Below are 19,748 nucleotides of genomic sequence, written 5' to 3' on the forward strand. Positions count from 1 at the left end.
TCAACTGTGTTCAGATTATTCTCTTTGTTCTGTATTTTTTTGTCCACCTTTGGCCTAAGTGTTTTGTAGTTCTGCTCCCTCCCAGAATATGAATCATGAAACCATTTAATGCTTTTTAGAGAGGGCTTACAAGCATGTCTATGCAATTCATCACATAGTGGTGTGTAAATCTTTGGCATCTCATAAAGCCGACAATTCCCATTGCAGCAAAGCAATGAAAACATATTTGCAGTAAGCCTAGAGTAGGGGTGGAGGTAAATCCCTGTAGACATGAGGATTGAGTCATCTTTTATCCATCTATCTGTTTATCTGTAACATGTTGACAGAGCTGACTTTCAAAATTCTCCAAGAAAATTGTTCCCAACAGATCAAACGAAATGTCACATAAATATGATTTGTTGTGGTAAAAAGTGAAATGTTAACAACCATGAAAGGTGTAGGTGAATTATGATAACAGGGTTCAAATAAAGGCATCTAAATCTGTTTTTATGAAAAAACACATCTGGTGGTCTATCATGGTGACAGATTAATAAGTGAACTAAAACAAGTCACATACAAAACCCTGTTACTTATATGTATTTTACCATGGGTGAACAACAGGGGATCCCTAGGGTCCTTATTATTTGCAGGGGTGTCTCCAATATCTTGTTTGAAATTGTTTTCAACAATTTTAAATATGTATGAAAATTCACATTTAGGCTATATGAATCCAACGTATTAGCAACGATGAATTGGCTTTCTGTTGACATAAATAAATAAATAAAACCATAGTATAATGGCACTTTAAGCTTCCCTTTAAGGTCCAGTTTATTATTCAACTCAATTGTATACATGAAGTTAGCAGGGGGTCTGCTCGACCTCCCTTTTAGCTAAAGGGTCCTTGGTCTGAAAAACATTAGCCACCCATACACTTAACATTTAAAATTAATGGAATTGTTTTGCTATGAATTACTTAGACAGCATATCATTTAAGGACCTTGTTAAGCATGCTTCATGGGTATACTATACGTAGAGACACAGTATTTGCCAAGGTTTACAAGTTCCATTGAATGTATCCCAGAATGCTGAATGACAATCATTCAAAAATATTTCTACATAACTGCCATTTATTTAGTTTTAGATTTGGCGATTTCAAATAGTTTCCTCAATGTATGATAGAAGCGAATTAAGAGAAATTCAACAGCATATTTTATTGGAGCTACACTATGACAAAAGATACAAACCCATCCACTCAACGAATTTGCAAAGATTTAGGAAAATACTTAATTTTCCTTCATTCCCTTTTTTCATTACCATAGAGGTTTTTAAACAGATTGAACAAGTGAAATAAGCATTGGCTATTAACCATGGTTTAATACATGTACAGCAGAAGAGAATGTAGGGTAGTAAATGTGTATTTGAGGTAAGTACTGTTATTCAACTCTGACTTGATTGGAGACTGAATGAATGGTTAATTGAATCAAGCATAATTAAAAAATACATCAATGGTTTTCAGTCACATTGGAAGAGCCTTTGAAAAAAGACATTAACATTGTCTTTTGCGCTTCTCCATAAGTAGAGTAGGGTGAAATGGTTATCTTGATAACACAGTAGCCTAAAGTATTACCTGTGTTTTTTCTGGACTGGTGTGTTGAAAGCTGAAGTTTCTGGAAGTGAAGCTGGGGCACCATCTGCTGGAGAAAAATGAAATGAGGTAACATGATGTGAAAAGATCTGACTACAACACATGTAATATCTAGCACAACACATCACCCACAAATTATTTATCTTTTGATAATTGGAATCACTGTTTGTGCTATTTTAACATTATCATAAAACAGGTTGATAACTGTGTCTTACACTGAAATAGTCAACCTCATTTGATAAATCGATCAAGTTCCCATGAAAAGATATCACATTGGTTACTTAAACATTTTTTTCTTAATGTTCTAAAATTGTTTGGGCCCCTGTCAGTCACGGGCCCTTAGAATCGTCCTAACTTTTCAACCCCTTACGGCGCTCCTGAGTATAGGACTATCAAACTTGATCAACCGGCATGGATTGATGGGGGGTGGGCTATGATGAGTAGACAAGAGGAGAAGAGATGAGTTTTGAAAAGGGACTGGAATACTGTGAGGGTATCAGAATAGCGGAGATCTTTGCATCAATATGCTCAAAAGGTTTTTTTCAAAATGTAAAAAAAATGGCTAAAATTATAAATAGTGAACAATTAAATATAAAATATGTCTAGTGTGAACCAAAATATAATACTAAATATTACACAAGTGATTTTTCTTAACCAAAAGGACAAAAATGGCATAAAAACACATATACTATTCTAATACGGGTCCTTTTTGACCCACTTATGGAAGAGTGGGTCCAGTCACTCGTAAAAGTAGAAGTAACTCTAGTTACAAGAAAAACTCCTGCATTCAAAATGTTAGTCAAGTTACAAATATAAGCATTAAAATATACTTAAAGTACCTAAAGTAAAAGTACTCATTACGCAGATTGACTCATCATTCATTCAATCATCATTGAGAATCATATATATTATATGTTTTGATTATAATTATTGATGCATTAATGTGTTTATCAAAGCTAATAAAGGTGCAGCTAGTTTTAATTATATATTATATAATATTATTAATATTAATTAATATTAATATCCAAAATAGCAAAGTAACTAAAGCAATGAAATAAAAGTAGTGGAGTAAAAGTACACTGTTTACCTCTCACTCAAAACTGTACTTTAAGTACAGTACTTCAGTAAATGTACTTATTTACTTACGTAAATCCCAAATTGGGATCAATAAAGTACTATCTTATCTTACCTACTTTACACCACTTCCTGACCTGTAAACTTGTAAAATGGCTGACATAATGCTACCTTACCTGAATGTCACGTCATAAGAAACGTGGATGTGGATGGATGAAACCGCAACACTCATCGAGCGTAATGTCAGTACGTGACTACGTACATACTTACGCAGGCAGTATAAATCCCAGCTTTCTGACGTCAGCTGTCTCTTTCCTGCCTATGCCCTGGTGAGGTGGGCAGCGTAACATTTCCTGTCTCTTTTCGCCACTAAGCGGATCCAAAACCATCCGTCAAAATGGTGAGTTGATTATTTGTTTCTGAGTTAATACTCATTTATCGTACACAAACGGTGCCGTCTACCCGAATATTGACAACTGTTTGGCCGTTTTAGCGGATAATATCCTAATTTGCATCTCAACTATGTGGATTGTGCTTTGATCAAAATGGCAGCCATTCTGTCATTGATACCGTTAGCCAGAAGGAGCCAGGAATAATCTAAAAAGACGATTCTCAATGGCTAAAACAAGTCTGTTGTGTTAATAATGGAGTTGAAGTTGTAATGTGCCCATACTGACGCTTTTTGTAGAGGCCTAAATGTCTAAAATTAGGTGACGCTACGGTATTTCGCCGGCTAACTTTCACAGCTGTGCCTCAACGTTAGCCATTGCAAGGGAAATGGCATTGGTATATATGTGACCATGGACGTAAGCTGAATAAGGACAAGTGGCTGTTTTGGAAATCTGATGTGTACGACTGCGCCATGTTTGTTTTTAATTGTTGCGTTTAGGAGGGATCCTTTGCCGTTATTTCCCATCGACCGGCCCCTAGCTAAAGTTAGCATGTAGCATTATGTCAGTATGTACACGTGGCCTATTCTTGCCACATATTATGCCGGTGCTTGCTTGTTTGAATATGCTTTGACTAACAGTTTTGGTCAATATATCACCGGCTATATTGATAGACACAGACAAGGGGTTGAAATAAAATACGAATGGATATACCGTTTGTCATGACTCATAGCTATTATGAGTGGGGAAAACGCCCTGGGTGGAAGTACAGAACGGGTATCGGTGCGTCAGCAGATTTTCGATATGCTGCAGATAGATGCCTTGCAGTCTCGCCATGTTTGTTTTGATTTTTTTTGTGGATTATCTAATTTGATTTTTCCTTCCTCAGGTGAACTTTACAGTCGACCAGATCCGTGCCATCATGGACAAGAAGTCCAACATCCGTAATATGTCTGTGATTGCGCACGTCGATCACGGCAAGTCAACTCTGACAGACTCGCTCGTGTCAAAGGCTGGCATCATTGCCTCATCTCGTGCCGGAGAAACCCGTTTCACCGACACACGTAAAGATGAACAGGAACGTTGCATCACCATTAAGTCAACGTAAGCATCATATTATATTTTCCAACTGTTCTTCTACATTGCCTCATTTATACTTGTTTGCATTAAAAAGTAATGTCCTCACTGGGTGCCCTTGTTTAGTCCTTGCATCCAGTACACCACAAATGGTGGTTTTTAGTCTCCTTTCTTAGGGGTCATGTGTTCTGTCTCTTAAAAAATCTTCAGTGATATGCATGTCAACAATGCAGAAATACTCATCATGTTACTAATAGTCATATATATATATATATATATATATTTTTTTTTTTAAGTAATCTTTGAAATGTTACATTTGGCATCTGACATGTTCTAACACATGACACATTAACTTGCAGCGCCATCTCCCTCTTCTACGAACTGGCTGAAACTGATTTGGCCTTCATTAAGCAGACCAAGGATGGCGCTGGCTTCTTGATCAATCTGATTGACTCTCCAGGTCACGTTGACTTCTCCTCTGAAGTGACTGCTGCTCTCCGTGTCACTGACGGAGCCCTGGTTGTTGTGGACTGTGTGTCTGGTAAGGACAAGGCTGAACAATCCTCAGTAGCCTATGCATAGTTACTTTGCTCATGCTACAGAAAAGCTCTGTGCTGACCTGCGATTTGAATAATTGAGATGCTTGTGTGGAACTGCAACACTGCTGCTTAGTTTGCCATTAAATTGCCTCATTGACTCCCTGCCAGGTGTTTGTGTGCAAACTGAGACCGTGCTCCGTCAGGCCATTGCTGAGCGCATCAAGCCAGTCCTGATGATGAACAAGATGGACCGTGCCTTGTTGGAGTTGCAGCTGGAGCCTGAAGATCTTTACCAAACTTTCCAGCGTATTGTTGAGTCAGTCAACGTCATCATTGCCACTTATGGAGAAGAGGATGGGCCGATGGGACATCTCCCGGTAAGTGGCTGTCTGAACCTTTTATAAGTAATAAGGGATCCATGTTTCACCTTACTTTTCGGTTTTACTTTTTGATAAACTAGTGTTTACTACTTTATGCGATCTACTACTTCAGAACAACCTTAACAACTTGTCAACTTTGAGCTTAATAGATGTGGCCGTGTGCCTGCAAGTGATGATTTGAAACATTCTTCACTTTGACCTGAATATCCGGTGATGATAACTCTCACTCTGAGCAGCACACAGAAACATTGTTTTGCTTAAACATTCTTGTCTTGGTCATGTAACTGTGCAGTCTAGTTAAAAACATTTGAGGATCCAGTTGCTGAACTAGGTGGCCACACTAAAGGTGTCCCTGTAGTACTGTTTAATTAAAAAAACATCAGCTAGATAAAGTCTTCTCATGTCCGGATTTGTTATGTCTTCACTTAAAGGTCTCCCCAGTGATTGGCACTGTGGGCTTTGGCTCTGGGCTCCATGGCTGGGCTTTCACTCTGAAGCAGTTTGCTGAAATGTATGCAGCCAAGTTTGCTGCCAAGAGCAACACCCAGATGACTGCAGAGGAGAACTGCAAGAAGGTTGAAGACATGATGAAGAAGCTGTGGGGTGATAGGTGAGTCTTTAAAATAGATCTTGATTAACCTATCAAGTGCAAGCAATAAAGGAACTTTTGACAACATTTACTGTGTTGTTAAATCTTGACACTTTTTGCATTTCTCTAGGTACTTTGATCCTGCCACTGGAAAGTTCTACAAGGCTAGCAATCTACCTCCAGGTTCCAAGCTCCCCCGCACCTTTGTTGCTCTCGTCCTGGACCCCATTTTCAAGGTAACGTGGAAGGGCAGTTTAAAAGCAGTGCTAAATACATTTGTAATCAAAATGTTCTGTTGTAAACTTTGAGCTAAAAAAATGTGCCTGCAAGTGATGATTTGAAACATTCTTCACTTTGACCTGAATATCCAGTGATGATAACTCTCACTCTGAGCAGCACACAAACATTGTTTTTCTTTAACATTCTTGTCTTGGTCATGTAACTGCGCAGTCCACTAATGAAATGATATTGTTTAGGTATTCAATGCTATCATGAACTTCAACAAAGAGGAAACTGCCAAACTCCTCAGTAAGCTGGAGATCAAGTTGGATAGTGAGGACAAGGACAAGGAAGGTAAGCCTCTTCTGAAGGCTGTGATGCGTCGCTGGCTGCCTGCCGGAGAGGCTCTCCTTCAGATGATCACCATCCACCTGCCTTCCCCCGTCACTGCCCAGAAGTACCGCTGCGAAATGCTCTACGAAGGACCTATGGATGATGAGTGTGCCATGGGTAGGAACTTTATTTATTTTACATATTCTCATACACAGGAATTGGAAGTTTTATCATGCATATCAAATGAATGAATTCTGTCATTTCATTGAGACCCCGGTACTAAGCAAGATGTTGCTTTGGTTTTTCAGGTATCAAGAACTGTGACCCCAAGGCGCCTTTGATTGTGTACATCTCTAAGATGGTACCCACCAACGACAAGGGTCGCTTTTATGCATTTGGTCGTGTGTTCTCTGGATGCGTCTCCACTGGCATGAAGGTACGCATTATGGGACCAAACTATGTCCCTGGAAAGAAGGACGATCTCTTCATTAAGCCGATCCAGAGGTGAGTTTCATCAGCTATTTGATATGCATCCATTATGTGATTTAAATAAACAGATATGTCATATCAAAGTTGTGTTTTCTTTCTTCCCTTCGCACACATTACTCTTCGGCAGGACCATTTTGATGATGGGTCGTTATGTTGAGCCCATTGAGGATGTGCCATGTGGTAACATCTGTGGTCTGGTTGGAGTGGATCAGTTCCTTGTCAAGACTGGAACCATCACCACCTTTGAGCAGGCACACAACATGAAAGTGATGAAGTTCAGTGTCAGCCCTGTCGTGAGAGTTGCTGTGGAGGTCATCAATCCTGCTGACCTGCCCAAGCTGGTGGAGGGTCTGAAGCGTCTGTCCAAGTCTGATCCTATGGTGCAGTGCATCATTGAAGAGTCCGGAGAACATATTGTTGCTGGCGCTGGAGAGTTGCATCTGGAGATCTGTCTGAAGGATCTGGAGGAGGATCATGCTTGTGTTCCACTCAGGGTAATTGGGAAATAAGAAAAAAAAATCACAATATTGCTAAAGGAAAACTTGTTTTGACATATCTTGTTTTCTTTTTAGAAATCTGATCCAGTGGTGTCCTACAGGGAGACGGTCAGCGTGGAATCAAGTGTGGTGTGTCTCTCAAAGTCTCCCAACAAGCACAACCGTCTGTTCATGAAGGCCGCTCCCTTGGAGGATGGTTTGGCAGAGGCCATTGAGAAGGGTGACATTACACCTCGTCAGGAGATGAAACTCCGTGCCAGATACCTTGCTGATACTCACGACTGGGATGTTGGAGAGGCCAGGAAGATCTGGTGCTTTGGACCTGATGGAACTGGCCCTAATCTTTTGGTGGATGTCACAAAGGGAGTGCAGTACCTTAATGAGATCAAGGATAGCGTTGTGGCTGGCTTCCAGTGGGCAGTCAAGGAGGTAAGCAGGCTGATATGCATATACGTTCAATGAACAGCTTTAATGGTCATGTTCGTATAGCATCAGGTTTATTTATTTTAAGCAATTGTTTTTTTGTTGTCTGGATTCAGTTTATTTAAAATTGGTGTCTCAATTATGTCTTTAGGGTGTCCTCTGTGAAGAGAACATGCGTGCCGTTCGCTTCAACGTCCATGACGTGACCCTGCATACAGATGCTATTCATCGTGGTGGCGGTCAGATTATCCCAACAGCTCGCAGATGCCTGTATGCATGCCAGCTCACGGCAGAGCCCAAAATGATGGAGCCAGTCTACCTGGTGGAGATTCAGGTATGTGTCATTAAAGTTTCAAGATGCCTCAATCAATATTTTTCCGATTGAATGTGGACAATTGGTGCTTCTTAAAATGTTTGCCAATAGATAATCTTACTCATTAAATCCACATAATGTAGTGGGAAAGTAAAAAATAAATAAATAGTCAAGGCAATTTAGAAAATTGCTAAGCTTCACTATAATGCAGCCCTTAGCAGAAACTACATCTAAGCCCATATATCTATACTGCATTCATCAATTTCCCAGCCCTCGTTTCAACAGCCTTAGTTTTCAGCACTTGGCATGCCTGTGATTTCAAAAAGGTAAATGTTGTCTGTACGACCTTCTACTTTGCAGTGTCCCGGGTCTGCTGTCGGTGGAATCTACGGTGTGTTGACCAAGAGACGTGGTCACGTCTTTGAGGAAGTCGCTGTCGCAGGAACACCCATGCGTGTCACCAAGGCCTTCCTGCCTGTCATGGAGTCATTTGGTAAGTTGTCTTTTCATAATGGTGATCTGTTCAGAATAGAACAGCAGAACCCTTGGTTCCCAAACCACCGTTTGTATGCAACCTGATTTTACTTGATATATACATTTTAGTCATCTCGCAAATGAGTTTATTATCAAGCTCTAGGCAGAAATAATTAAGTCTTGGTGCTTTCGGTCAACTTTTAGTTGGACTTTAGAGGTTGGTCTGTTTGTTGTGGAATAACCACTATCAAAAATAACTAACAATATTCTATTGTATTTATTCAGTTTGTACCACACTACTTAAAATTAGGGAAAAAAATGATCATTTTGGAAGATTGTTTTCTTTGACCCAAACAGAAAATGTCAGTTGTCGGAGAGCGATGTCTCTTCAATCCTTAAGGCTAAAAGTAGTAGGCTAATAAACTGAAGAGTGGCAGTAATGCTGAGAATAATTAAGTATATGGCCTGGTTTTATTTTATTTAGTCATACATCAATGGTAACATCCCCAAATAAACCAAAGAATATTTCTGTTCCTGTGTTCATCAAATATATTCATTGTACCATTATAAGGCATTGCATCAGTACAGTATTTATTACAGACACAAAACGTTTCAGCTCTCCACACATAGCAGTTGGATTCACTTATCCAATGTTCACTTCCTCATATGTGACTTGTGCATTATCCCTCATTGTAATTGTTTGGAGGGTATAACAAGCATACTTTGCTGTCTCTATTCCCAGGTTTCACAGCTGACCTTCGTTCCCACACTGGTGGCCAGGCCTTCCCACAGTGTGTGTTTGACCACTGGCAGATCCTCCCCGGAGATCCAACCGACCCTGCGTCCAAGCCCGGTATTGTTGTCACCGACGCCCGCAAACGCAAGGGGCTCAAGGAAGGTGTCCCATTGCTGGATAACTACCTGGATAAAATGTAATTGCTTTGACTACACTTGGCTCTCGCCTCATTCCTCCCTTCCCAAAAAATTAAGTCTACATTGGGGGACTGGACTATACAGAACAAAGTGAGCACTAAAGTTTGCCAAAAGGATTCAAAATAATGAATAAACACCCACAAAAATTGTAAACTATAAATAAAATAAAAATAAAAACCAATGATAACGGCGTTCTTGTTTCTTTATGACATGTTGAAGCTGACTTTTCTGTCATGTGTTTTCTGCCACTATCAGGAGGCATTGTGCTTATGTCATAAGGTACTATCATGGGACAGTTCACTGATGTTCCCGCTGCTTCTCCCGCTAGTTGTTAACAAGGTTTTTTTTGTCAGAAAGTGAATATCTTGTCTCAAGTCAAACGCTTCAGCTGAACAGAATATCTCAGAACGCCTCAGGCAGTGTCCTTTGACTTCATCACGCTCTTGAATGTGATGGTCAAAGTCACTGACTGCCTCACTGGGACAAAGTTAGGGTACGACATTTTGGACACATAACTGCAAGACTAATTCTATGGAACATAAAATCCTAGGTGGGTTTAGCGAGAGGTAAAAATGTCTTCTGAAACAAATGGACCCTGTATTTAAAGACACTGAATAAAGTTGTTTCTCTGCTGCTGCTGAAATTGTTTGCTTGTTTTTTTGTTCTAAGAGCCAAACTGCGACCACTATAGGTTAGCAAATGTGTTGGTGTAGGATAATAGGAAACATTTTAGAGAACTACACAACTCAAACAAACATGAAACCTAGTGTCAGGTTAAATATTATAATGCAGCCATAATGCATGTACTTTTAAAACACATTTAGGAGATAAAAGGGTTTAGATGTTCATTCTAGTTGAATTAATCTTAAACAATATTTTGCAATTTGTTTTCAAGGAAACTGCTTTATTCAAATTATGGTTCTTTCTTTAAAGCACATTAAATGGCTATTGTGTGTGAGTAACTAGAGTTTATCTTTAAGGATGTACACTTTGAAAGACAGCTGAAGTTTGCTGTGCTACTACAGCTGAGCTAAAGCAAGTTCAACTGCCCCAGAATATTAAACAAGTTTGTAAATCTAATGCTAAATATTGCAGATAAATGGTATCAATAACTGAACTTCCTCATTTATAGTCATAGCTGGAAGAGTTATGCATTATATTTTACGGTTTACAATAATGCGATAATAGCCTGCTCTCTGTAAGATCTTTTAATGTATATTAAGATATTTGTGCATGTTTAATACTGCAAAGTATGTGGCCATGGTTTTCTGTGAAATTCATTCTTGATTTTTACTTAGTTTTAAATGTCTAAACATTACAAGAATTTCTAATTAAATGGGAAATCAAACATGACTGTGATAAAAAAAGTTATTTATGTTGTGCTCCAGGTGACGGTGAAAAACTATAATAAAAAAAATTCGTTCTTTAATATTCAATTGGATCTCTTTTTTCCAAACATTGACAGTTTACCAGCAGCTTTTATTACAGCCAGTAATCATTATTTATAGTTCGAATTCTTAGCAATTAACAAATATGGTTCATTTCTGGAACTGTGATGGATACCAGTTAAAATGTTGAGATACGTGAATCTATATTTATGGCAAAGAACCGAAAGAGGACATCAGTTTCCCCGACTGCTGCTCTTGCTCTTTTGCATATCAAGTATTTAGTTTTTGCTATGTTTGTAAAATGTATTTTTCTTAAATGTTTTATGTGAGGGACTGCGGATGGAAATCAGCTCAAAGCTAAATCTGGCACTGTTACGCTTGAGACATTTGAATGTTTTAAGTGCTCATCACTGTGCATTGTCCCCGCCAAATAAACGATTAAATTAAATGAAATAACTCTACAAAGGTGATCTTAAAAAACTGGGTCTCTATTATACACCATATGTTTTTGTACCACACTGAGTGTCAATTAATTAACATTGTTAATGTGAGGATTACCTATTCCTTTGAAATACTGTCATAATGTTGATGTTTGGACTGCTGTTTGGACAAAACTAACATTGTGAAAGTCATTTTTTAACACGTTTTACAAACACAATACAATAATCAGATTACTATGCTCAAGTGATGTGATGTACAGGACTGATTAACAAGCTCTCTTTTCATCTCCAAACTGAATTCACTTCATGTTTATGTATATGACAACACATTCAGAAGAGATACTGATGTTGCTGCAGCATACTGTTGATGTATAAACGTTTCATTTGTTAGCCCACCCATATAACCAGCAGCTATAACTGAATTCATATTTCAAAATGACAACAGTCAAATCCAGCCTTTACATGGATTCATGAGCAACAACAATGTAGTTTGTAATAACAGTCACAGCAGGGGATATGTTTAGGTGTTCCTGATTATACTTACATACTTAAAGGGTTAATAATATTGAATGCAGGACCTTTGAGATAAGATAATTATTTATTAGTCCCAACATGTGGACGTTTCCAGTGTAACAACAGCAAAGGGACAGTGCAACACCAAGAGGAAGTAGAACAATAAACAATTTGACCGTTAAAACAAATATCGTGGACAGATTAAACATCAAATTTAAATTATTGTATAAATGATATCGCAAATAATATTGATAGTGCACGTAAACATATAACAAATCATTATAACGTATTATAAAGGACCCAATGGTTGTTTAGTGGGGTTCATGGGAATATGCAGCCAACCAATCCCGACTCTGCATGCCGATCAACCGACCAATCCGATGGCAGGTAGGGTTCTCTTCCTGTTTGGCCGGAGGAATCATTTTTCGGTGAGTAAAGAAGACGTTTATCCCCCAAAAAGTATGAATAATGTATTCAATTTGCCTTTCCCCGGATTTACTTAACGTTATTTTATATAGCATATATGTTTCAGTTTTTTACATGTGAAGATATAGCCGTTTGGATTACCTTTGTATCCGTTGTTTGTGAACAGTTAGCCGCTATAAAGAACAGCTAGCAGCCAGGTTAGCTTCATAATGGTGATTTGTTTTTTGGTTTCTTACCTGTTTTACAACTTCTCCTATATTATTGTGTACATACTTTTCACCCGGACTTAACCCTTACAGATTAAAAGTAATTGCGATTTTCACAACTACATACTAAAACATTTCTATGTGCAAAACATACTTGTTATAGTATCTAAAACCTTAATACGTTCATGTGCACTTACCCATTTAAGATAACGTAAATAATAAGATAAGATATACTTTATTGATCCCAATTTTTTCGTCAGAGCAGCATATATAAGACATTGCACATGAATTAAAGGTAAATACAATACAATGAAAGTAAAAGTTGTCGTTGCAGCCTAATCAATAGAGCAGCTGGTTTTACACTTTGTTAAGGCTTTAATACCAGGATTTCCTTCACAAAAACAATAAAGATATACATTTCAGCAGTAGAAGATAAACAAACTATGCTTCTACTTGTTTGTTTTTTGCCTGGATGAGGACTTATTTGTCTTTCTTTTAACTGTATTTTTTAATATGTGCTTTTTCTATATATTTATCATGTTAGCTACTTTATAATCTGTAGCCTTTTATCTGCTATTTCACTTTTGCTGTAACACTGTAAACATGTGGGACTTATAAAGACATTCTGATTGTGATCGTCCAATACACAGAGATCATGGGAGGGATCAAACAAGAGCAGAGTGATGCATCCAATCAGTCCAAACCTTCACATTCAGCAGACCAACCACCAGAGGAGGTGAGTACTGTTACATGTGACAATGATTAACAACTCACTTTGTAAATTATTTGAATAAAGCCTTCTTATTCCCTTGCACTGTTTGTACAAGTCACTTTGACCTGCACTCCCATCTGCATTCATACATGTCAATATATGAAATAACCCGGACTCAAATATGTATATATGTTCATTCAAATTATCAACGTTTGACCTTGTTTTGATATATCGTTTTAACAGTTGTTTATTTATTTGATTATCCTCTTGTGAATCTTTACTGTCCTGTTTTTCACTCTCTCTCTCTGTGGCTGCTTTAAACACCTGGATTCCCCCACGGGGTTAAATAAAGATCCATCTTATCTTATCTTGTTGGAAGAAGTCTGTCTAACCAAAAACTTTTACCTCTACACTCAGTTGCCATTTTATTTTTTTACACTATTACGCGATTATACACACCTTGCAAAACATTCTACCTTCATTAGCGTTGTTAACATTGTTACAGGAAGAAAAATCTTATTAGAAATGTATTTAATTTTACAAGGCAGGTGGAGTATTTATGCTCTTATCAGGATATCCTATCAACAGTTTGGGCAGAATAATAGAAATCAGCACAAACCGTGTTCGTATATAAAACTTAAAATCGACCGCAGACAGAAAAAATACCTTTCATTTTTACACAATTCACGTCAACAGCACCACTAACCAGATTCTAAATGAGCATATAGATCAAATAAAACCTGTGAAACAATGTCAACAAATACCTAACATTAAAACCTTCATGAGGTGTGTAGAGTAATAATAATAATAATAAAATACATTACATTTTATTTTCCTGGTGCTCAAAGCGCTTACAAGCAAGTGAAACAAAATAACAACAAAAGTAGAAAGTGCTAAGCTAGGTGGAATTAGGGCAAGGGGTTAGTGGATTAGGAGTTGAAGGCAAGAGTGAAAAGGTGATTTTTTGAGGGATTGTTTGAATGATGTGAGAGTGTTGGCGGTTCTGACGTGGCTGGGGAGGGAGTTCCAGAGTGTGGGGGAGGCTGCTGCGAAGGCCCTGTCACCCCAGGTCCAGAGCATTGTCCTGATGGGCTGCAGTAGGTTAGCTTCAGCAGACCTGAGGCGACGAGTGGGGGTGTGTCGTTGGATGAGGTCACAGAGGTAGGGGAGGGGGGGGCAAGGTTGTTGAGGGCTTTGAAAGTGAAAAGTAATATTTTAAAGTCAATGCAGTGTTTGATGGGGAGCCAGTGGAGGTCATGGAGGATAGGGGTGATGTGGTCATGTAGTAGTGCTGGACCAATTCATTGATCAACCTAACATAAATGAGGAAACATTTCTGATTATTTTATACATCATTTGAGACATGTTTGAATACAAAATCCCCAAAATAATTTGGGCTGTAGGTTTTTGAAATGGGAATACCTGCTGCTCTTTATAGTCATCGTTGATTGTCATTTTTTTCTTGTAATTTTAGACAGTTTTTGTCGGTCAGAACAAGCTATATATACCTATTTGTTGACATTGAGCGTTGACGATGACCTGCCCGTTGTTTCCTCTCTCTCCAGCCAAAGAAGAGAGGCTGGCCGAAGGGAAAGAAGAGAAAGAAGGTGCTACCAAATGGTCCCAAGGCACCAGTAACTGGATATGTCCGCTTCCTAAATGAACGTCGGGAACAAATGCGGGCCAGATACCCTGACTTACCTTTCCCAGAAATCACCAAGAGACTTGGAGCAGAGTGGACACGATTGGCCCTGAATGACAAACAGGTAGTTATTTTTGCAAGTATGCATGTCGCAAGTTTTTTTTATTGAAGATATTTCTTATCAGCGGTGCTTTTATTCTTGATAGTTGCGAGACTGTGCATGCTGAAAAAGATTTTAAATGAAGAACTGTTCCCTCATTAAAGCTTCCCAACATTATTTGCAATGACAGCGCTACCTTGACGAGGCAGAACGGGAGAAGATGCAGTATGCTCAGGAACTGAAGGAGTATCAGCAGACGGAGGCCTTTCAGATCACCACTGCGAAGATACAAGACAAGAGGATCAAGAAAGGTGACGACTCTGCTTTACTTACTTTTTAATGTCATATAGAAAACATCACGCGGGCAAATAGCAAGAAAGCTTTTTACTCCATGCATTGTGTGCTATAATAACCACATGCAACGTTATCTTGCAGAGGACACTCCGTCCGTCATCATCAGCACTCGTTCAGAGCCATCTATATCAAAGGTACATGACATCCATGTTTTGCCACTGTATATTCTGCAATGTATTTTTTACGTACATTTTAAACATCGAAGTTGTCCATTTGCTGTTGATGTCCTTTAGGCTTCTGACCTCACAAGCAGGTTCGACATTCCTATCTTCACAGAAGAGTTCCTCGATCAGAACAAAGGTAACCGTAGAGAAAAACTGATGATGATCATTCCAATATATCGTCCAACGTATCTTACGAAACATTATCTTCAATTCCTGTTAAATGTCTCCCTCTGTGGTTCCAGCTCGAGAGGCTGAGTTGCGACGGCTTCGTAAGGCCAACATTGAGTTTGAGGAGCAGAATTCAGTGCTTCAGCGACACATTAAGGACATGTACAATGCTAAAGAGCGCCTGGAGGCTGAACTGGGGCTGGATGAGAAGCGGACGCAGGCTCTTCACCAACACTTGCTGGCCATCAAACACACACTGGTCAACAGTCTGTCATCAGTCCCCTTACCAGGTCAGCAGCTATTATTTCACTGGAGAAATGAAGAAAGATGGATGATAAAGGAAATGTTCTGCCATTTTATGGTATTTTGATGCTAGAGTTTGTCCCGTAGTATTAGTGCGTTGGTGCTGTTAGCAATGTTGATCGACGATTAAACTGCATTTTCATTAATACATTTGAGAAAACCCTAAGAGTTGGATTGCCAAACCGTGCTGGAATGTAAATGTATTTCAACTTGAGTGGACGTCTTGATTTAATTATGTTGTGGCTTTTCTGAACAGATACAGGTGAGACAGCATCTCATGGGAACTTGGACTCATACCTGACTCGTCTCAATGGAGTTCTGGAGGGAAACCCTCACAAGCATCGTGCACTGCTCTCCCAGCTCTGCGAAGTCCTCTCTCATCTGGACGGGTAACTTATATATCCCATACTCAACACAGTAGGATTGTAGTGGTTCCAACATGAGGACCATTGCTTTACTCTTAAGATTCTACCAATAAGGAGCACCGTTTTTCGAAAACATAGTCAAGTGTGATTTTACAACACGCATCTTTCAAGGTTTGAAACCCATATAATATATCTATGTCTGAATATTTTCCAATTTACTAACTTGTGGGCTTTAATCTATTGTCAGTGAGAAGTTATGAGGAGACTCCAGCCGGATGGATTCCCACTGCTGCATCACAGGGACACCATACAGGCTCGGCAGGATTAGGTCAAATCAGTGCCATTCAACAGAGCATGTGGATATCTCAAGGATAGTAAAGGCAAGGGTGAAAACACTTCAAAACACCACCCACGCAGGCCCTGCCTCTTCTTTATGAATGTGTCTATTCATGCACAAGAGCATTTGTGAATGCAAATATTTGTGGTGTTGATGAGGGTTTTTATAGTTCAGGAATTCCATTAAATATAAGGTAATTATATCTTCTGAACAGCTTTAATTAAGTCAAATTGGTTTGACCCTTACCCTTTTGTAGTGTCAGCAGTTACCTACAGTCACATGACCTGTCCAATAGGACAAGCCGAATTATTAGTTTACAGTGAATGCCAACTGGCATTACGGGGTTTGGGAATGTGTATGTTGTATTATTTAGAATGCATTAAAAACAAAACAACTGGAAAGAGTGAAAATGAAATGTTGGGGTTTGAATTTGTGTGTTTACATTGATGATGTTTGGTTGTTTAATGGACAAAACACGCTGTCCGAACAATATATATTTTTATTTTCCGAAATGTTCATTAAACCAAACTGAAAATGTTTCCAACAAAAGGTGAGTGTGTGCAATTTTGCTTTTTTTTAAATTGTTGTGAGATACGTGTAATTATTTTTACAAGACAACTATTTTTTTCCTGTCAAATCAAATGGAATGAACTGGCAAAACACGTTTATTGTTATTTTTAACCAGACCCTGGAGGAGTGTAAAGATGTAGTAAATGTTTTGTTCCAACAGGGGAAGCTGTGGGCCCACACTGGGGGAAAAAGTCTATATATATATATATATATATATATATTTATGCAACAAAGTGAATAATGACAGATTTTGCCGATGGGATTCTCGGGTTACAAGAGAACACAAAGATGTGTTGTTTATGACATGATCTAAAGTGTAATTGTATCACAAACAATTCATCTACTTTTAGTCAACTATTACTAAATACCCAAGCTGTTCAAGTTCATCATAATTACTTTATTACTGCTAAAACATAATTTCATGGTTAGGCTCTGCCAGAGGACTCCATATGTTCCCCTATATCTAACACTATTGCTGTCAAGCAAGAAGAATATATTTGACTAACTTATCACTGTTTAATTCAAAGTAAGGCTTAGTCATATTGTCAAAATCAATGTTCAGACTAATCTTCCCTAGATACCTTCATGTTGATATTGTGATATTTTCCAAGGATTCTCTGAGATATTTAGACGTCTGTTACAAAAAGAGGGAGAGGCTAATAATCAGATGTTTTAGCCCCCCCACCCCTTCACACAGCATCACGCCGCCCTGACGTCACTGCCAGGAGCTGTCCACGTAGCGGCGGTGCTGAAGCTGAACAAGATGGCTGTGTGTTGGGCAGCGGAAAGCTGAGAGAAAAGGCGGGCAAAGAGTCTTAAAATAAGGAAGACAGGCCATAAAAAAGACAGAAAGGATTGCGACGCTGGCGTTCACTCTCGAAGTGTAAAGGTTTTTTATTTTTGTCAGGCCGAAGAGTCCTGCCAGGCCCGGTCTCTGCCACTGACGGCTGGCATCTCTATCTCCAGCCCGACGCTTCATCCAGGCTGAATTCTGCACAGATTGGCTCAATTACGGAAGCTGGTGAAGAAGCTGGACCCTGCACTATTAGCGCATTTAAGAAATGTCATTGCTGTGTGTTGGAGGTAAGAGAACTAATCCGTAACGTCTCGGCACGACTTGTGTGTACATTTCCTCGACCTGCTGGCGTGAGCGGATCTAAATAGCTCCAGATCTTATCTTCACTGGTTTTGGGGATTCACCTTTGCAAAAAATGATCCGTCCATTGATAAAATGTGTTACCCTATTAAATTAGTGTTTTTCTTGCTAATCTTATACATTTCGAAAACATGTTTCATTTTGACTAATATACCCTGAAACAAATCCCCCCTAGAATGAAAGCCGGGCTCATTTAAAAAAACAAAACATCTATTGCTACAACCGGATCGATTTGTGGAGTAGGTGTATGCTTTCTAGCAGCCGCTGTCAAACATAGTAAAACAAGACATAAACCACTCTCCGTTTTCCTCGGAGGACCAGAAGCGTAGGGTGTTTCTTGTTTAGTGTCACACAAAAAAAAAACACAAAGTACTTTGAGGCAAAAAATAATCCAAAGTGCAGACATTTTTTGCGTAATAGTGTTGGACAAAAAGGCGTGTTCATTAGCATATACCGGGTGCATTTAAAGCCGGATATTTCTATAAGCCACGTGATTGGCTGCAGCGTTTTTCTAATGGTGTCTTATATTGATTATGATCTATGACAACTGCAATCTCCTCTGTCTTTAAATAATTCAACATAACTCAATGCTGCTCAAATTGGTGTATAAACACTCAGCAACTCACCATATTGCAGTGTACTGCTGCTCCAATGTCTTCCTTAAGTTATTGATGGTGTGTTTGTATTTTTTTCGATTAAGTCCATGGTGTTATCTGTTATGTATTTCTTCAATGAAACAATATAAAATGGACGTTAAAGAGGAAGTGATAAGCCCTTAAATGTCATCCAGTCACTGTAATTATGAAACATTTCCAGGCTGAGCCTATTAGGCTGTCTAACAATGTGAAGTATCTGGGTGTTCATTGTGGATTGTGTATAGACATTTGTTGACCAACTAGCTCGAAAATCTATTTGGATTTTATTTCATCTTATTTACATGTTATGAGCCCTTAGCTGTAAAATATAATTTAAACTGATTATAATTTAATTGAAATTGTGTTACTGTCTATGATGAAACTCAATAAAGCAAAATCCCTAGTACATTTTTTCAACTTATCCTGGAGATATCATGTAGCCTTACCAGAATCTTAAAGCTAATCCCTCATGAGGATTAAAAATGCCCCTTTTTATAGAACATTACATGTTTTTACACATCCTCTAAGCAGGGATACGTTATCCATATCCTAACGTAATTCTTTCAACACATGGCAGGCTTTTGAAGAGACAATGACTTGATGCAGGACAACATATTGAATTTGGCTCTCAACAGTACTGAAACTCTATTAAATCGTCATTTAGTTTCCCAAGTTTTTTTCTCTAATACATCTAATAAATATGGTGCCTGACTTATCAGGAAACTAAAAGGTAGAAAAGTGATTCCTTGAAGCTACTTCAGATGCATGTGAGGCTGGAGCGACTTGAAGTGTGTGAAGAGGATGCTATGTCGTTGACACCAGAGCTTGAGCTGATTGCACAGATGTCAGGATTAAGATCTGGGGCTGTTGAGGGGGTCCCTTTATATCCTGAAGCTTTGTTGGCATAGCAACCCCA

General features: G+C 38.8%; 3 protein-coding genes across 13 annotated transcripts in view; all 3 read left to right on the forward strand.

Moving 5' to 3' along the window:
- The first annotated feature begins 2,945 nt into the window (after positions 1-2,945).
- Positions 2,946-9,534, forward strand: LOC307020184 (elongation factor 2b-like). The gene is made up of 13 exons (XM_079651389.1): positions 2,946-3,098; positions 3,977-4,191; positions 4,524-4,705; positions 4,872-5,080; positions 5,515-5,693; positions 5,803-5,908; positions 6,149-6,401; positions 6,533-6,728; positions 6,841-7,207; positions 7,286-7,639; positions 7,785-7,967; positions 8,307-8,439; positions 9,163-9,534. Exons 1-13 carry the CDS (start codon positions 3,096-3,098, stop codon positions 9,354-9,356), a joined length of 2,574 nt encoding a protein of 857 aa, XP_079507515.1. The 5' UTR covers positions 2,946-3,095; the 3' UTR covers positions 9,357-9,534.
- Positions 9,535-12,016: 2,482 nt separating this feature from the next.
- hmg20b (high mobility group 20B) lies at positions 12,017-17,020 on the forward strand. Of its 3 annotated transcripts, none has more exons than XM_079640363.1 (9): positions 12,017-12,122; positions 12,977-13,062; positions 14,604-14,804; positions 14,971-15,091; positions 15,216-15,268; positions 15,368-15,434; positions 15,541-15,756; positions 16,026-16,158; positions 16,382-17,020. In XM_079640363.1, the coding sequence occupies exons 2-9, from the start codon at positions 12,982-12,984 to the stop codon at positions 16,392-16,394; spliced, it is 885 nt and encodes a 294-aa protein (XP_079496489.1). In that variant the 5' UTR covers positions 12,017-12,122; positions 12,977-12,981; the 3' UTR covers positions 16,395-17,020. The 3 variants fall into 3 exon arrangements, with proteins under 3 accessions (XP_079496489.1, XP_079496490.1, XP_079496491.1); XM_079640364.1 differs by lacking the exon at positions 12,017-12,122 and adding an exon at positions 12,124-12,153; XM_079640365.1 differs by lacking the exon at positions 12,017-12,122 and adding an exon at positions 12,311-12,332.
- Positions 17,021-17,707: 687 nt separating this feature from the next.
- Positions 17,708-19,748, forward strand: part of unc13a (unc-13 homolog A (C. elegans)) — a gene marked incomplete at its 3' end in the record, with an annotated part of 47,909 nt that continues 45,868 nt past the window's right edge. For 2 of the 9 annotated variants that reach the window (XR_013805238.1, XM_079664833.1), the window contains exon 1: positions 17,709-18,124. Coding sequence is in view for 8 of the 9 variants with exons in the window: in XM_079664833.1 (XP_079520959.1) it covers positions 18,103-18,124 (22 nt within the window). Of the gene's footprint in view, positions 18,125-19,748 lie in introns of all 9 variants that reach the window. The other 7 variants (XM_079664832.1, XM_079664828.1, XM_079664827.1 and 4 more) reach the window with 7 other exon arrangements.

Source organism: Notothenia rossii (assembly GCF_949606895.1).
Source record: "Notothenia rossii genome assembly, chromosome: 1".
Taxonomy (NCBI): Eukaryota; Metazoa; Chordata; class Actinopteri; order Perciformes; family Nototheniidae; genus Notothenia; species Notothenia rossii.

Coding starts and splice junctions, on each gene's coding strand:
- hmg20b (XM_079640363.1), top strand. CDS start 12,982: ATGGGAGGGATCAAACAAGAGCAGAGTGATGCATCCAATCAGTCCAAA. Junction 15,092..15,215: donor AGACAAGAGGATCAAGAAAG/GTGACGACTCTG, acceptor GTTATCTTGCAG/AGGACACTCCGTCCGTCATC. Junction 15,269..15,367: donor CAGAGCCATCTATATCAAAG/GTACATGACATC, acceptor GATGTCCTTTAG/GCTTCTGACCTCACAAGCAG.
- LOC307020184 (XM_079651389.1), top strand. Junction 4,192..4,523: donor TGCATCACCATTAAGTCAAC/GTAAGCATCATA, acceptor ATTAACTTGCAG/CGCCATCTCCCTCTTCTACG. Junction 7,968..8,306: donor TCTACCTGGTGGAGATTCAG/GTATGTGTCATT, acceptor TCTACTTTGCAG/TGTCCCGGGTCTGCTGTCGG.